Below are 17,918 nucleotides of genomic sequence, written 5' to 3'. Positions count from 1 at the left end.
TGTACTCATAGTGTATGTTTTTGCGTACATGTGTGTTGTCCACAGAGCAGGGTATGGGCTAGTTAATGCGACAGTGGCTCTCGGTATCCTCCATCTGTGGGATACCGAGGCCCTGCCATAGGAATCAATGGATTACTATGCAAAGCCAAGATGTCCACTGATTTCCTGCCACTAAAATCTGAAGAGGACATCCTGAGTGTCCAGACTTGGTGAGGGTCTGCTGTCCAGTCCAGTCCAGTGGTCGTGTCCAGGTTGCCAGAAGGCATCCTGAGGTCTGTGTTGCTGCTGCAGCACCGAAGAACTGAAAGACGGTGTACCGTGAAATGCTGACACCCACTTCTGCCACTGCACCTGTTGCCACACGTTAGCCAATGCCAGCAAGGGTCTTATCATATTCAACCAGGCCGTGTTGGGGTCCTCAGCAAGATTCACCTTTGTGGGACATCCACAGCCAAAATAACAACATTCCAACTGAGACCACCGTGAAGATTTAAAGTGCTGCCTTTCCGACAATGCTTGGTTCCTTCCTTCTTGTCATCGACATCCCAGTGACGACTCCTTCCAAAGGTGGTCCTTCCTCAAGGGATCTCGTCGAGTAAGAAACTCCACCACTCTGCCTGCCAAGGCACCCAAGGTACTGTGACAAGGAAGAGCATCTTCCATCCTCGGGAATCATCCAGGGGTCCCAGATTCATCTTGGATTGTGTTCACCTGTGGCTTCCCAGGTGCTTTGGGGTAGAGGGTCCTGTAGGCAAAGAAGCAGAGCATTATCGAACATATTTGCACTGGGCTATAATATACAAGATAATGTTCACCTTTAACGTTTCCCTTACAGGTTACTCAGGTTGGGGGCTCCTCACACAGTATTGCCGATCTACTGTAAGGAATGTTGTTAATGTAACCTGCATTTCTACAGTAATGTCTATGCAATTAACCAATGCTTTGATACCTCTGCTTTTTAATAACTGTCAGCAGTTGGTGCATTCTAAATTGAATCCAAGTATATTGCGGTACCACATAGACATTTGTATATATTTATCATATACATGCAAGTGCACACTGAGAAGGTGTCGTACAAAAAGGAATTACAGACTCAACAAGACACAGGAATGGCCATAGACCTGCAGTCGCTTAGCCCAGTGAAGGTTTGGAATTGGGCAACTCCACATCGATGACACTGCCAAGCAGGGAAAGTCACGCTCAAGCCTGGTAATCGGGACTACACACTAGACTGAGAATGTCTCATGGAGAGCTAAAGCTCTGAACCTCGACAAGAGGAAGATATGGTCACCTCGGCAGGCACAGGAAGGTAATCTGGAACAGGACTCCCTCAATCTGCACAGAAACTCGCACATACCAATATGCTAATTCTCTCTTCTACACCAACAAACAATAGAATGCAGCTGTACCCCCTTGATCAATTGGGCCTAACTGCACACATAATCTCATACACAAACTCCACCACAATGCAGCTACCCCAAGTCAAATTGGCCTTGCTGCACACATTCTACTGATCTCAGACAACCACCACACCATGACTAGCATTAAAATGCAGCTACACACCACATAAACCGCCCTGGCTGCACACATATTGGGTGCACGTAAACACTATTTATTACCTCTCTCTCTTCAGTGACCTGGACTACGATCGTGAGGGCAGGGCATTCATCCCACAGCACTTTGAGATCATATCAATGGTAAAAAAGGCACTATACAAATGCCCAATATTATTATTTATGATAGTGATGCCAGAGTACAAAGCATTATTTATTGGTGTATATATTTACTTGAAGCTTATTTTATATAAAAGAACTGTTATCACGCACCATAGTGTGTGGACATTCCTTTGTGGTGGCTTGGGGATTCACTGTACTTAAGAACTATCCTGCATCACCTCCCCTGAGTCTTGGCCTTAGTTGCTTGTCCATATTACCATATAGAGAACCTTGAATGGGCTGCTCTATGCCTCAGTCCCAACTGTATAGGGGGCAGAAATACAGATAACCCACTCCAGTCTTTACAGGACTCATGGACTGTTCTGGTGATACCTGCGGCCACAGACTTTTTGCATTTACTTTGAGGGCATAGTCTGCTCTTCTGAGGCCCCATTTCCTTTTTTAAGGTGAGGGTGACCACTAGAGGGCTCCAATAACCCCCTTAATTTTTTGGCAACACATGCTCTATACAGACCCCCCAAAAGTGCACAGGCCACACTGCCTGTACTCTCAATAACATTTGTCTCTAGTCCCCAAATGTATTGACTTTCTTTCAAGGAGTCATCCTGGGGGTTGACAGTCTGGGTGCCCAATGGGAGAAAGAACCAAGTGATGTATAGCGGCACACCTATTAATAGTATGATCAACACAGATCTAAGTGTATTAGGAAGGAAACTTAGGTTCAGGGGAGGTAGCACATGCCAGTAGACGCCCACTGATTGTAGAAATGAAGCAAACTACTGAATTTAATAGTGAATAGCATGGTAAGAAGTGTCGTGGAAATCCAAGTGTGTTAATGGACAGTGAAAAGCAAAGAAGCAGTGAAGGTAAAGTACCCAGATCGCCAACTAAAGAAAGTTACCTGAGGAAATAAGTAGGCAAGTATCATCTATGCCAGTAAGTCGCACCGAGTGGAAAATAGCTTATGGGTGAACCTGTGTATTAAGGCAAAGAAAGCCGTGTAAGGGAACGCATCTGTGAAAAGACGTGTACCACATTCCATAATTTGAAGAGAAATTATATTTACCCAGTAAGCAAAGTCAAGATAAGTAAAAAAAAAAAAGACATTTTCAGTCCTCAGGGTAAATGTAAGTACATCACTCAATGTATTGAGCATGAAAGCAGCGGCATTGATGTAGACAATGTAACAGAAGAGATGACTCTCTAAATAAGTCTAGAGTAATCTATGGACGGTAAACCGCTAACATCAATGTATTGTGACTGTATTCACAACAAAATGTGGAACACTTTAAAAAGAATTAAAAGAAACTTACTAGTAATACCTGCCGAGCGGTAATATCAAATTTGCCAAGTGTAAACCAGCGCGAAGGAAGCCACCAGCTTGCGACCGTGATCTAAGTTGTCAGTGAAACTATGGCAACCGAGTATAGTAGTAAAAGAAGGGCCACAGTTCAAAACGAGTATAGAAAGAGGACTGCATATACAGGCGTCTGTCAAGTGGAATGGATGAGAATAGCCTTGATCGTAAAGATGCTTTTTGAAAAAGTAACCACCCCGGAAAGTGATACTAATACTCAATGACTCACGGAAACGTGAAATATCAGTAGTCTATAAACAGACTGTAAAGGAAGTGGATGGGGTGTGTACTAAATCTGATCTGAGATGTTGTGTCTGTGATCTTTAAAACGTGTTGCAACCGGTGATTTAGTATTTTGTGTTCTTATGTTGGATTTTTGTTAAAGCCGTCTTTCCCTGGCTGATCTGTTGGCTTGACCCACATATAACAGTCCACGTGGGCATTTCATGGCATAAATGACCCCGGTGTAGCAGCATGTGGCAAAATGCCCGAGGGGTATCTCCTGACTAGAGGGGTATCTCCTGACTAGAGGGGTATCTCCTGACTAGTGTGGGGATGTTGACTAGAGCTCCCTCTAATCACATGGCTGCTGCACTGCAGACAAGGCAATGTCCCTTCTGTGTAGCTAGTGGCCTCTGTTTGTCTGGTGGAATCTTCTCGGCTTTAATCAGTCTGTCTCTGAAATTTCTATCTTTGTAAGCCATCGTAGGTGGTTTGGGGAACATGATGGTCGTAGCTTGCTCCCATCTTAGATTTAGGTTGGCATTTTTCTCACCCATTATACAGTTTAATAAACGCCCTTGAACAGTGATTGCTTGTCTGTCGTTAGTGTTGGCACCATGAGTTCCTTACAGCTCTCACAGTACCCCTGAGGCAAACAAGCGTGTTCGTAGCCTTTTTACGCCATGGGTAAATGCTGTAAGATGTTGTGAATCGGAGGTATTGAGAAGAATTCGTATTTCAAATCCACCACTGTAAAGTGGATTGCCTCCTTGGGCATACTGCATAGAATGGTGGCGGGGTTAAGCACCACTGGAAATTCTTTCTGTACATCATTATTTAGGGGGTGCAAATCCTGGATCATTCTCCTGTACAGGAGGGCGGAGCGACCTCTGACGGGCCCATGGGATCAGAGCTCACCCTCAAGCACCTTAAGACGAGATGGCTGCACCTTGAGGAGGATGGGGTGCAGGATACTCTTACTCCGACACCAATCAATAAGGACAAGTCAATGGTTTGGCAAAGGGAAGTCCGTTTAATGACAAGTACAAAAAACGGGGAAACAATGCAAATCAACAGTGATGCGATCGCCCGTCTCACTTCAACTCCCAAAATCTTCATTCAGACAGCAATTCTTATAGGCAAAATTCGTCATCATTGACATGTAAAACTCAAAGTTTTTCATGCAATTCTATTGGTCGGGAAAGGTAACTTAAGTATAGGTGCTATATCTGTGTATGGTGACAGAGTGTGAGGATTGGATGATTCTAATCGGGTGGGCGTCTACGCCCATCCCTCTACATCACTCGTGATAGACATCACTACAAGTACGACGTCTCATTGGTTCTACTAGCTATAGGACCCTAGATTATTTGGTCCATTGTGATTGGGTAGGTTACACCCATAGGTACAAATCTCCACTTTAATTAGCAGCATGCAGAATGGACACCCAGATGCGTTGTGCCCCAAGATTCACCCTGCCTCCCTTCCATCAATCAGTACCTTAGGGCTGTCAATTAGTTGGCGGAGGTTGGCCTCGCAACTGTAACTTCTTATCAGGAAAAGTTATGGCATCCTCGGGTTCTGGGTGACATCAGACGTTGGTACCTCTTCGCGCTTGGCTTGTGACGTGTTAGTTCACCGTGAACCTGCTTCATTTTCCCTCTATTTGTGTATTTGATTCTTCCTTTAGACTTGCCACCTGCCTGGGCCTCCTTATCTCGACCTTCACTTGCTGGCTGCCATGCAATTAAGTTTTGTTTCTTCAAAGCTGCCTCTCTCCTCCCTTCCCTTGACCTCAAATTCCTAGGCATGAGCTGCTTCTTACTGAGTTTCGATTCTGCTCTTTCGTCAGGCTTTGAGCTAGTATCTGAATCCTGGCCTGTTTGTCCTCCACCATACAGGGCTTAATTCTGCTTTTATAAAATGGAGTCGCACTTGTATAATGCGCTTCTTGAGATAGATGTATAGTTGGCGCTTGCCGCTCTATCCTTCTACTAAGCATTGCAAGCAATACCGTTTCCTTAGCTTCTTGCGTTCAAAGCCTATTTACAGGTATTTAGACAGTTGCATATTTTCATCCTTCTTTTATGGTTACGTTCTTTGTTATGCAACATAGTTTCTTCTTTTAAGTCCATTACCCCATTATTCATTATTTTCTGTCTTTACGTGTTGTTCTTTGCTTGTCATTAGTACGCCTGTCAAGGCCCTTGTGTCGTCACCATTCGCCTTCCATTAAGGCCCTTTGGGTCTCTTCGGGAACAGTTTGTAAGTAGTATTCATTTCGTGTCAATTGCTGATACGGTTGTCTCAACGGGTACCGTGCTGCCCACGGTTGTCTGGTTATAGGCACTTCAACAGGTATTGCTCTTCTGATGGGCACTGGGCAGGGCCCTAGCGCTGCTCTCTTTTGGTTTATTTGCTCCTCATACGTCACATATCTTGGCAAGTATGTTACTGGTATCTCAAAATGGGTGGCTGGAGTGCAGGCCATATCCAGGACCTCCTCTACACTCCAATTGCCCTGTGTTGCCTTTTCGACAGGGTAGATCGCTGTGTTACACAGTGCTGTGCATGGCACGATTATCCCTTCATTGAACAAGGCCTGCCACTAAATCCAGAGACACCAAGGGGCAAAAGAGAAAATCTGTCGGCACTCGCCAACAGCCCTTGGCAATCTGTGGCACTGTCTCCACAAGCACTTTTATTCCATAGATAACATGTCTGGGTCTACGGATAGTAATAAATAGGGCTCCAGGCTAAGCCCCGATTTACCCAGGTGGGTCAAAAATTGAAAAAACAGCAAATGATCAGGGTGACCGAACGTAGTGTACACACTTCAAATAATTTTGGGAAAATATTAATGTATTATGTTAGGATACTGTATTGTCACTAATGCATGTCCTGTTAGAATTTTGTTTCAAAACTCATGTCTGCATTAAAGCAATTGGTAAAAACTAAAATTAATTTTACCCAACCTCAAAGAATGTCCTCTGTCATATGAATGGAACAATTATTTGAATTGTGTAGACTTTGGTCACCCTGGGTCTACGGGTATCCTCGAACCACTACATCCCCTGCCATTGCATGTAACACCACCATTGTTTTTATAGCACACACCCCTGGTGTGGCACAAACAATGCCTTGATCTGTGAACAAAATCGTCATGTTCAACCTGCTGAACAGATCCCTGCCCAGCAAGTTGACAGGAGAGCTTTCAGAGTATAATAAGGGAGCACGCACCACCTTCCCACCCACCTTTACATCCACATTGTTAGTGTATGGAACCGTAGAAATAGTTCCAGAGAAGCTCTGCATGTTAAGAGTTTAGCCCGATAATGGTTACTCCCCTTCACTGATGCATGATTTTGCTGCACTTGAATCAACCATAAAAATGAATTGCTTGTTTCCGATCTCTGCCCCCCACCTCATCACGGTTGAGGGTCATTGACTGGACCGGACATATAATCATTCTCTGTGGGCTGTGCTAATCAGAATATGTATTTGTTCTGGGAAATAAAAAGGGGTTTCTCTCACCACGGCTGCACCTCGAAAGGGGGTGACCATACCATTGGTGCTCTGTTGAATGGGGTTGTGCCCCTTCCCTGTTGACATTTGTGTTTGGGTGTGTATTGTTGTACTGCTTGCTGCTGCTCTGGTGGGGCCAGGTATCTGTGGGGGTAATTGTCTGTAGGCCTGGTGTATCTTGTAGGGTATAGAAGTCAATCTGGGTGCCGGGCCTTGTGGTGGCCCCAGGATGGTGGGCCATAGTTATACCCCATCCCTGGTCTGCTCCTACACTCTTTTAAAAAATGTTCCCAATTCCCAGTGTTCCAACATTGTGAGGGCCTCACTCCTCACTGCTACCCATTTCCCCCAAATCTCGATTCCCTTGCTCTTCGAAACCCACCTCTTCCTTGCTGCTGTCCTCCGTTTCCACTGTGGGCTGGGGTACTGTGGACCTGCGCTCCACTGTCATTGCCCTCCTTCCGACCAAACCACAGCTATTATAGCATTTGCGAACTCTTGAGCATTTCCTGCCGCCTCTCTCTGCCCCTGCGTCAATACTGATGCCTCCAGAGCGATTTTAGCTCATTCGTTTTGTACTAGTTTTGCTTCCTGTGCTTGCCGCCTCTGCTCACGCTCCTTTATCCTCTTGCAATCGCCTCAATGCCCATTATTTTGTCTAGTGCCTTTTGCACTTCTTTGGGCAGGCCCTTTTCAACAATAACAATAAAGTAGCAAAAGTGTATTGACTAGTCCCACAAGCTACCTGTATCTGCTCTCTGCATCTTCTGAACGTTAAGAATAAATTGAGGGGGGGTCTTCGTCATCACCCATGGTACATTGCATTATCGATTGTAGGCCAGGTGTGTCGGGGAACGCTTGCCGCAGTGTGTTCCATATTTGTTCCCGGATCTCATTAAAGGATGATCCATAGTTTGCATCGTTCCCCAAAGTAATTCCTGGGGGCCCTGCTTTTACCCACACATCCACAGCCTAGTCTCTAATAGTCACCAATAAGCTTTTTATTTCACCTACTGCCAAGGGCACCCCAGCTGTCTGTTTTTCAAATGCATAAATTCACTTATCCGCACCCGGCGTGAGGGTTGGGGGCGTCTTTATCAAATTGTTTTTTTCCTTCTGCGCCCATGCCACATAGTGTGGCCTGCCAGACCCATTGTGTATAAGGGGCCTTTGCAGCTTTACCCTACCCCATTCATCCTTTTCCCACTTCCTTCTTTCCTGGCTATTGCTCTACAGCCAAAGCTGCTCCTCAACTTCCATCCCTCAAACTCTCCAGCCTGGGAGTTTGCTCTTGCACTTGCTTTGCCTCCTCTTCATGCTCATCCTCGAGCTCATCTAATGTAGTCCACGCATCTTCCATTCCACTGTGAGATGCTAAATTCTTATAGCCTAAGCTCCTTCCTGCTCTATATGTACATTCTTTATGGCTGTCCTACCTATTCTGAACAAGAAGTCTCCTGTTTTCCATCCACCTGCTCCTTGCTCTGCTGGTTTATTGGTTTTTACTTCACTCTGTGCTGCCTGCAATCTAGTCAGTTCTCTTTATGCCGCCGCCAGTGTCCCTTCTAGGTCTCTTTTATTGACATCACCATGTGCTGGGACATCGGGAGGGGATGCATATGGGGGTGGTAGGGCTGTCGCTGTGGTGGACACATAGGTCGGGTTAGTGTAACCTACTGCGGGGCAAGCTGTCAATGGGTATATTCCCCCACGCTCCGCTGGTGACCTACCTCTTTTACTGTATAGTCGCCCCTAGTATCATTCCGCACTCCTCCCTCGCTATTTCAAACATTTTCTAAAGGTCTAATATCTCTATCCTCCTTTGCAACTGTTTCCCCTTATATTTGGCTATCAGCAATATGGACATGTGTTCTAAAAGTCCCTTATTATGGGATTCCTGCTGCAGCCACGAGCAGGCATCCCCCCTCTTGTTTGTCACCCATTGCTTGTGGTACTTCTCGATTCTTTCACGATATAGTGGCATGGCCTTATACATATACTCTATGGGTGTTTCTCCTCCAATTATAACGATCCAGCCCCTCTCTGTCTCTAGCCGTTGTTAGTGCGCCACGCATGCTGCTGCTGCTGCTGGCTGTCAAAAAATTCAGTCCTTCCTCCCCTTCCTCCAGTCAAAAAATCAAAAAACTCTTCCTCCAGCCCCTTTTTCACCACGCACACAACACCCACCTCCACACACGGCTACTTGCACAATGCCCTTCCTGATCCACCCGACACAATATAAAACAAACCAAACAAGCTAAAATAAAAACAACTTCTATTTCCGAGCCCACTAATTATGCAGGGCTCCTACTTTTTCCCTTTTTCCTCTGTTACCCAATATATGTGGTACCACCTTCTTCCCTCACTCGGGAAGGCTCCCTAACATAACATTTTCCTTTCCTTAATATTCTCCTTAGAAAACGAATGATACAAAAAAATGCAATAAACCACATCAACGCCACACCAGCAAAAAAAATGTCCACGTGTTCACAACCTCCATCTTCTCCCAAATACCCGTCCCCTATTTCTTATCGCTTGCAAGGGAACACTCAAATGCGCGTGTTCATCCAAACTCCTCCATCACAGGGTTCCCAATAACCCCAGCCTGCACTCTCTGAGGAGCCGCGCCCCTCTCCAAAGAGCAGACTGGAGTTCTGCAAACACGGCTCCTGCAAAACCACTTGGGAATACGCATTTTTCAGGACTGGACGCTGTACGTGGACGCAGCCCCTCCGGAGAAGCGGCCTGGAAACCTCTGCAGGGGGACGGGGGGTGCTGGGATCACGTCAGGGTCACCAATTGAAGGCACACCCCTGAACACTCACACCAGAAGAAAAACAACCTGCAAGGGAAAAAGGACCAAGAAACTCTTGCAAGGATAATACGTTTTATTTCTACAAACCTAGGTGTGTCAGCAAAGAAATCTGCTGCCATGGAACGTTCTGGGCAGAAGCTTAAAAGGAGTCACATCCTTTGTATACAGTGGAAACCCACGTGGCTGGTTGGTGTGACCCTGTACATGGTCGGCCTGCTCCATCGGGCATACCTGGTCATTGGTCCCAGCCCCGTCTGTCCGCCTTCCATCGCTTGGTGTCTGCTGGGCTCATCGTCTCCAGGGAACCAAGGCCAAAGAAGCAATTAGCTACACTTACGAGCAGTGCTACTCTATCATTATAAAGTGCACCTGGCATGCTCCAAGGCTGGCACAGGGGAGTCTCAAGGTCACACTAACCCACACACCCTTCACTCATCCCAAACGCGTGTCCCGGCTGCCTCCCTCGCTTTTGAAATGTAATGGGTTCCTTGCCTGTACCTCGCATTACAAATCATGTGACTATGAAACGAAGGTGCAACAACCATGCTCTTAGATATTTTATGGTGGGTTGGTTTATGGTCTGTGGTCTGGGGTCAACAGGCATCTCGGAATTCCGGGGTCTTGGGACTAGGGCAGCTGTAGGGGCTATAACTCATGGTTGGCTGTTTGGGGGTCGGAGGGCCTGCTTTGGCCCGTGAGTGATAACATGTACACCAAAGTGCCTAGTACTGTTGTGTCCTTGCAGGGCACATTCTTCTCTAGAACAAATATAGTGGCAACAATTTTAGAACAAAGAAGAGTTTCTGTGAAAGTTAGCAGCGTGGGCCTCTCCCGTAAGCATTTGGGCCTATTCAGATTTCCCCTTCAGGCTCACGGCCTGTGTCTAACACACTAAATACTGCATGGCTGTGTAGGCCCTATGCCTCGACTATGGCTACTTAATATATGTAATATGGCATCTGCTTATACACGTGCACTATGTCTAAATGTCTAAATTGTGTACAATATCATGATCGTGTGGGGAACTTTAGATCACCCCTGCACCCCTGGATATTATAGTTCTTCCAATGGGGCTCGCCTCACCCTAAAGTGCCTAGGGGGCTTGGGATGGGTTTGCTCCCTTCCCAACACCCTCCCCCAATTACATTGTGCCTGATCTTTCAAGTGATCACAAGCCCAATGGCTTCCTAGCACATCTCTAACCATATCCTGATATGATATGGCATTTATAAAGCACCTATGCACAAGTGTGATACCCCACACACATCAATTCCACTTTGATTTAACATCCTGGAGCCAGACGCTCGCTCCTCTCATGATGTGCTCAGTGCAGCTGTAACAATGGGCCAATAGATGAAGTGCCAAAGTAGCAGAGGGTATGTACCAGCCACCTGTATGGGTTGTTAGTGACTGATACATTCATATACTTAGGTTTGTGTGATGGTAGTTTCCTGTTGGCTGTTTGCTTTCATTGAGGCCAAGGTAAGTACTCAAATGAAGCTTAGTCCCTGGAGCATAGAAGAGTGCGCAATGGCTGGACGTTGGTATTCCAAGCGCAATTCGATGCATCAGGTGAAGATCGCAAGAATCCAGACTTCCTGATCTTGGATCTGTCAGTCAGTACCTTTCTCCAATTGTCTGCAGACTCCTCTGCAGTCAAAGGTTTTGCATGAAAACCAAAGCTTTGCAGTTGTTGAAAGCTATTGTACAACACAAGGAAACAATCAAGAATGCAAATTGCAGCTATTCAGTTTACTTCAGAAAAAGTATAACACACATTACAAATGAAACCCCACACACAATGGCGTTCAAAGGTGACCATGGAGTGAATTAGAGCATCAGTTTTCTTTCTCCATCTTTATCATTTGGTAGGGACTTTTGGGTGGTAGGCAGAGGACGTAGGAGAGGGAGACAGCTGGCAATTCTCAGATTTTAAGCAGGAGCAGGTTTGCATGTGTTGCAGGGTATGTAGTCCTGGTCTACGAGACTTCACCAGTTCAATCCTTTTCACTGAGGATCATAAGAGACATGTTCCTGCATCTAACAAATCCAGTTCTGGTCGTCTTTTTGTCTGTGTTGTAACCAGAAGTAGATTGAACTGCAATTGATTACAGACTGTCCCAAGTTTAGTTTATGGACAGTTCGATTCATTGATTATATTGAGAAATGGTCAATCAAATCAAACTTTTTTTTTCCCACTCTGTTTTCTCCTCTCCGATTATCCAGATATCTGCTCCGATGTTGGAAAGGATATCCTAACTGCTGGCGGAAATATAGTTGATGCTGGGATATCGGCTGTCCTCTGCCTGTGTGTTACCCACCCACATGTTGCTGGCATGGGTAAGTGTAACCAATCGCTCCCATTCTTGCTTCTCAGCAACACTCAGCTTTTGTCTCTGCATATCTACTTTAGCTCTATAGCTTTATTCTCTCCCTGGGATGTTTAAGAACATTCAAAAGGTCTTCTCATAAAGAAAGTCCCTAAAGAGGAATAGTCTGTACCAAATATGTGTATTTCTATCAAAATAACATTATTCAGGTAACTGAAATCAATGTGAGATATTCATGTCAAAGAACATACAGTGAGCCAAATGTGTGGGCCATAGAAATAAAAACAGTGGTAATGTGTGTACGATATATAAATGGCGGGGTTCTTTACATGTAGTCACTGGGTGCATATAATTGTATCGTCGACTGGTGACTGAACACCGTCTGGTGAGGACTGGATATCCTGAGCTCTTTGGATTTTTATGCTAAAATAATGCTGTTTATTCTGATTCTGAAATGGTCTGCTAATAAGGCCCCCTTTCATAATGCTTCTGTCAGGTCTGTGTTGCACCCTCAACCAGATTCTAATACATCTGAGTCTGAAACACCCCCAAGGGAAAGGGGAAGTGGATAAAATAACAAACAGATCAGATTCCCGGCCTTGTCTCTGGTCGATATCTGCATTGGTTTGAGAAAGGTTACCTTTTAGGTAAATATTCTTATTTAATCGATCGCCCTTCAATATTCCTTCTGCCAGAATATGATCGCTGTACCTGAATTTCCCTATCAAACTCCCTAAGGGATAGTTTCTTGAAAGACTTCTTGGTTGTTTGTCTTCTTGTAAAAGTCTTAGACAATTGTCAGATTTCTAGATTGAGAAGTCTTCACTAAATTGCCTTTAAACTGGCAAACTGCTTTACAACTGAAATGACTCATTTACAAAGTCTTTGTAAGATCGCTTGTTTTAACATGAACAATCGCCCCACCTTTTCAGCAAATCCAGTTCATCAAATGTACCGCGCAACCGCACTCCAAGGAAAAAGAAAAGTATAGTCAAATTAAAAGGTTTACTGTTCCTTGCATGCAGTACTACGGATGCCCTCCACAGGGCCTTGAAACACGAAAGCTTCCGTGGAAGCTCTGTCACTGCGCACTACTGTGCTGCGGGTTCCCAGAACGTAAAGAAAACCAAGCTACCTTTGCGCACGTCGTGCTCAGTTATTCACTGTCTCCCGCGGCGGTTCGCTGCTACCAGCGCAGTTCACTACGCGCAGCGGTAACTGAATATGCCTACAGTCTTTCACGCATTCTCTCACAGATATCCCAACGTTTAGCGTGACACACTGCTTTCTAGTAAACTCGCGCTGCCAGAGTCTTGAAGTAATTCAGTTATTGTGTTCACCACAATCTTTCTGTTTAACAGACTTTAGCTAAATAACATACATTTAGCTTACAAAAAACAAAACATTGCTTTAGCTGAAAAATACAGTGCTTGAACTTAGCTGCCCAGAGTTGAAGTTGCTGCCGTCTTTCCACCTTCCTGCAATTGCTCCTCCGCCTGAATCTTCCTGATCTCTCTCACTGACAAAAGCTTGTTGAAGGAATTCTTTGGCCTAACTTGGGGGAATAAATATAAACATGACCTGCCTCTAAAGAATGACTAATGAAAGGCAGTTCAGAATGTTGGGCAAAGAGTCTTTTTCATGACGGAAGCCAATAAGGATGCAGTGCCACTTCCTCCATTTTGACTAGGGACAGCTCTGTGCCCAACCCAAAGAAGCAAAGAAAACAAATCCAGTGAAAAAGAAAATTGATCTAAAAATCCCCCTAAGCCTACAGGAGAGCCTCAAGCCGTTCAACCCCTGGAACTGACAGCTTCAGCCACAGTTCATTATCGTGAACTCCTGTGCCTTTGCTGTCTCACGACAGACACCCCTTGAATCAGCCCTGCAGTGGCAGCAGGGCACGTCCAAAGGTCACATGTGCATTCCTTACAGCTGTCGGAACACAAAGTTCCAACAAGCAGAGGTGTCTTTTTTTAATTGTCTGCACCTCTGATTCAGAACATAAGTTGTCCGTTTTGTGGCACATTAAACTGTAAAAATAAGCCAAGCCTGGTTATAACTTGGTGGCTACTGGAGGGGGAACACAATTATACTGCATTATATTCATGTCAACTTGGTGAGCAGTGTTTCAGCTATGACGGGCTTGGTGGCTATTCGCTCTCTGGCCTGACTGCCTCCCCAACAGCCATGTGGAACAATGGCCAAAAGCTGCTTTTTTTGTCCTCTGAGAAAGGAAACACCTTCTGTAGAACCCTCCCAGAAAATATCTTGGGAATTGGTGCTTAAGATGCAGTCCTGATATAGCAAAGCCCCACACAACAGGGTACTAATCACTGGATTCCTTTTAAAGTCTCTAGACATGGGAAGGGAGTGGAGTAAAAATAGCCCACAGGAAAGGGTAGGCCAGAAGAGGGATTCCAAAATATTGGTTTCTGCTTGAGCTGTCTACAAAGTCCTCACACTCCCTGCAGACAAAACATTTGGGGTGACACTGCGGTTGACCAAGGCTTCTCTGCTGCCTGTGCACTGCAACCAGGAATCCTCTCAGTGGAGGTGAAGGAACCCTTTCAGGAGCCAGACAGATTTCCTGGAGTGCAACTGCAGAATTAACGGCTGACCTTCTCCCGGGAGACCCTGGAGTTTGACCTCCCAGCAGCAACCTAGGACCCTGTGCTCCACCTCGAGCCATCCTTCGCTGTCTCAAAGCTGATTTAACCAAGTGAAGCACATCACCAAAAAGACTCAAACGATGTCTTGCCACTGTGAAGGCACCAGTCTCGTTGCATCCTGGGTGCCAACTTGACTCAATAGAAGCATTGTCTCATACCTGACTTGCAAAGCTGACCCAAACTGATGGAAGCCAACAATTCGGTTATCTAGTACCTTGACTCAACCCAGCCAACGCTTCGTTTCAACGTGACTTGTTCACCAACTCAAGGTGTTGGGATCCATTGACTCAAACCATCTTGAACACTAGCTCGATCAACAGAGCGACCGTCATAAAAGCCGATTGTATGCCAACTTCCACTGGATCAACATGACTCAACTGTCTCAGCACCGGCTCTACTTCAGGAAAGTACCCAGAATGAGACTGTCGAGCACCAAAGATCAGAAATAAAGGCATTTGAAGCGGCCCCGTCTCTGTACGCCTGCAGAGCAGCAGTTCAGTGTGGCAGTTCTTGCAGGTAGCTTTGAGACGCTGGGTGCCATTTTGGTTTGTGGGGGTCCAGTGGGATGACCAGATCACAGTTTATAAATAGAGACCTGTTCGCAACAAGTAAATTAGGATCCATGCCATGTTGCTCCTTTTGCAGCGAGGTGCTGGACGGTGGAGCATCTGTTCTCACCCACCCAAAAGCTTTATGCTGCAAATCCTCTTGCATCTCCACTCACAATGACCATTTCATTCCAGGCGTGGGAGGCTGGACTGTTTTTTTTTTTTTGCACCTCTCAAACCCAGGTGGAATGCAAACGGACTCGCGTTAATGCTGCCCTCCATACACATAAATAATGATGGGAGTCTTAACAATTGTTTTTGAGAAGGGGTGCAAGCTGGTACAGAAACCCACAGCCATCTGGATTTTCATGCCTGATTTAATCCCATCCATAAAAAAGAATGGCGCAGGCAGAACCGTGTACATGGATGCGTTAGCGGTTGTGTTTCTCTCTGTGCCATTAACAGCCTATGCAAAATCCTCCCTTGTGTTTCATTCACACATTGCTTAGTTGCATATCCTTTCATCAGGGCACCTTTTATAGTATTAGGAAATTATTTATTGCCATCCAGGGACTCGATACCTTCAACTCTCTCTTCCTAGATGTCTTCCCTCTCAAGCTCTTCGCTCATCCGCCTCAACTCCCTCAGGGTCGGTCGCTTCTCCAAACAACGAGTTGGTGGTAGAACTCTCTTCGGCTGGGGCCTCCCTCTGGAACAGCCTCCCCACCTCCCTGAAACTTGAGGAGAACCATCTTCGGTTCTGGAAGCACCTAAAAACCTTCCTCTCTGCTTCTGCTTTCTCTCCCCCTCTCCCCTGCTGAAGACCTGGCTGACAATGTGACTGCACGGGTTACATGGCCACCCATCTGATCTCGGCCCAAGCCCTGCCAGTTGCACGCTTGCGCTGCCTCCCTGGCAACCCCTGCACCGGGGGACTGTTTCTGTAACCCTGCAGTCCCCAAACCAGCACTTATGTCTGCACTCACCCTGCACTTGCCACCAGCTGGCCGTTATTTATTTAATTTGTTATTATTATCCCATGTACTGCACTTCCCTCTCCCCACCGCACTTTTCTTATCCCCCTTCCCTTGCACTTGCGCGATCTGATGGATAACAATCTTACTAGGCCAGGTGTCAGTCTTCCCTCTGTTCCCCCCTCCCTTGCCTCGTCGCGGCTTGAAACACTTGTGTATAGGCGCGTTATAAATGTCATGTCATATATCATCCAAGTGGTCCGGTGCTTTCAATGTCGCCGAGTACTGCGGGAAAGCAAGTTGCCTCGACTTTGTCTATGTGAAGGACCTTCGAAGAGTGGTGCCGCTCTGTGTGCCCATTTAAGGATGTATACCAAACTCCCCATTTGTATTACTGGCTAATCTAGGCCTATTTCAATCGCCCCCTTCCTGGGGAAACTGCTGTAGATGCTGGCTTTACCCCAGCTCAACTCACACACTGAACTTGTTGGTGGTCTCCATGATCATCAATCTGTATTCCGAGCATCCAGTGGCACGGGGACTGCCCTCCTGAACACCTGTGAAGAACTGCTTGCTTCCCTGGACTTTTACTCTCCAGCTGTCCTCATCCTACTTGATCCCTTCTCTGCATTTGGCATTGTCAACCATTCCATCCTCATACAAAGGCTCCACGATACCCTTGGTATTGTGGAATGGGCACTGGAATGGCTGACCTCCTTCCTAACTGACCGCTCTTCCCATGTCATCTTGGGCACCTTCTCTCCTACCTCTGTCTCCACCTGTTAGGTCCCACAGGGATTTATCCTCTTCCCCCTGGCTCTTTAATATCTACCTTGCTCAACAGGCACTCCTCATCTCCTCCTTGTCTCCCACCTTCCAGTGTTATGCAGGACGACATTCAGCTCTTTTTCAGACTTCCTGCTTACTCACTCTGACCTTCCTTCATCCCTGACTGTCCATCTGCCATCCAGGCCTGCTGCATTTCCAACGATCTTTGCCTCAATTCCAGCAAAACTGAGATCCTTCCGATTGGGTCCCCTGCTCGCTCCTTCTTCCCATCTCTCTGGCCTCTCCCCCTGCTCCTTCCTCTGAAGCCAGAAACCTTGGAATCATCTTTGACTCCTCTCTCTACTTCCTTCCTCAGACTCATGACATTGCCAAGAAGTGCCCCTTTCAACTCTTCCTTCTCAAAGGAATTCTCCCTTTTCTCACTTCCCCCAGAAGCTCATGTTTCCTGAGCTTTGGTTCTCTCTAGGCTTGACTATTACAACAGCCTTCTCCTCAATCTACCTTCTTCCACTCTGTGACCCCTTCAGCTAATCCAGAATAGGGCGGCAAGACCTATCCTTATCCTTGGCCTCAGGCCCAGGGGCCGCATCTATCCTGCCCTAAAAAGTCTCTTGCTGCACGGATCAAGTTCAAATCCCTCTCCATCATCCACAAGGCAGTCTGGGGCCGGTGACCACTCTATCTGCAATGCTCTCTTACAGAATACTCTCCTTCTAGACCACTTTGTTCCTCTGGCACCAACTCCCTGTGTGTAAAGCGTTTAGCTAAACAGAGAGCAGGAGGCCGTTCCTTTTCCTCAGCTGGATCCCTCCTGTGGAACACCCTCCCCTCCCACTGCGTCTTGAGCAGGACCTTCTTAAGTTCCGAAAGCCCCTCAAGACTTCCCTCTTTTCCTCCTCCTTCCCTTCTCCCCCCCCCTCTGCTAACCTCACATTTGCTGTGATTGGTGTCTTGGACCCTTATGCATCCTCGGGACCCTGACTTCTTGCACATCTTGAAAAGGACTCGGC

The 17,918-nt window shown here is 46.4% G+C and overlaps 1 protein-coding gene across 3 annotated transcripts in view; it reads left to right on the top strand.

Annotated features, from left to right (window-relative positions):
* The window catches only part of GGT6 (gamma-glutamyltransferase 6), a 473,516-nt gene that overhangs the window by 380,520 nt on the left and 75,078 nt on the right, over positions 1-17,918 (top strand). For all 3 annotated transcript variants that reach the window (XM_069626696.1, XM_069626694.1, XM_069626695.1), the window contains exon 3: positions 11,822-11,935. In XM_069626696.1, the coding sequence (XP_069482797.1) occupies positions 11,822-11,935 (114 nt within the window). The remainder of the gene's footprint in view (positions 1-11,821; positions 11,936-17,918) is intronic.

This window comes from Ambystoma mexicanum, chromosome 6p (assembly GCF_040938575.1).
Source record: "Ambystoma mexicanum isolate Mex_15411 chromosome 6p, UKY_AmexF1_1, whole genome shotgun sequence".
Lineage (NCBI taxonomy): Eukaryota > Metazoa > Chordata > Amphibia > Caudata > Ambystomatidae > Ambystoma > Ambystoma mexicanum.
The sequence above is the reverse complement of the archived record's forward strand: the minus strand, read 5'-3'. Positions and strand labels throughout refer to the sequence as shown.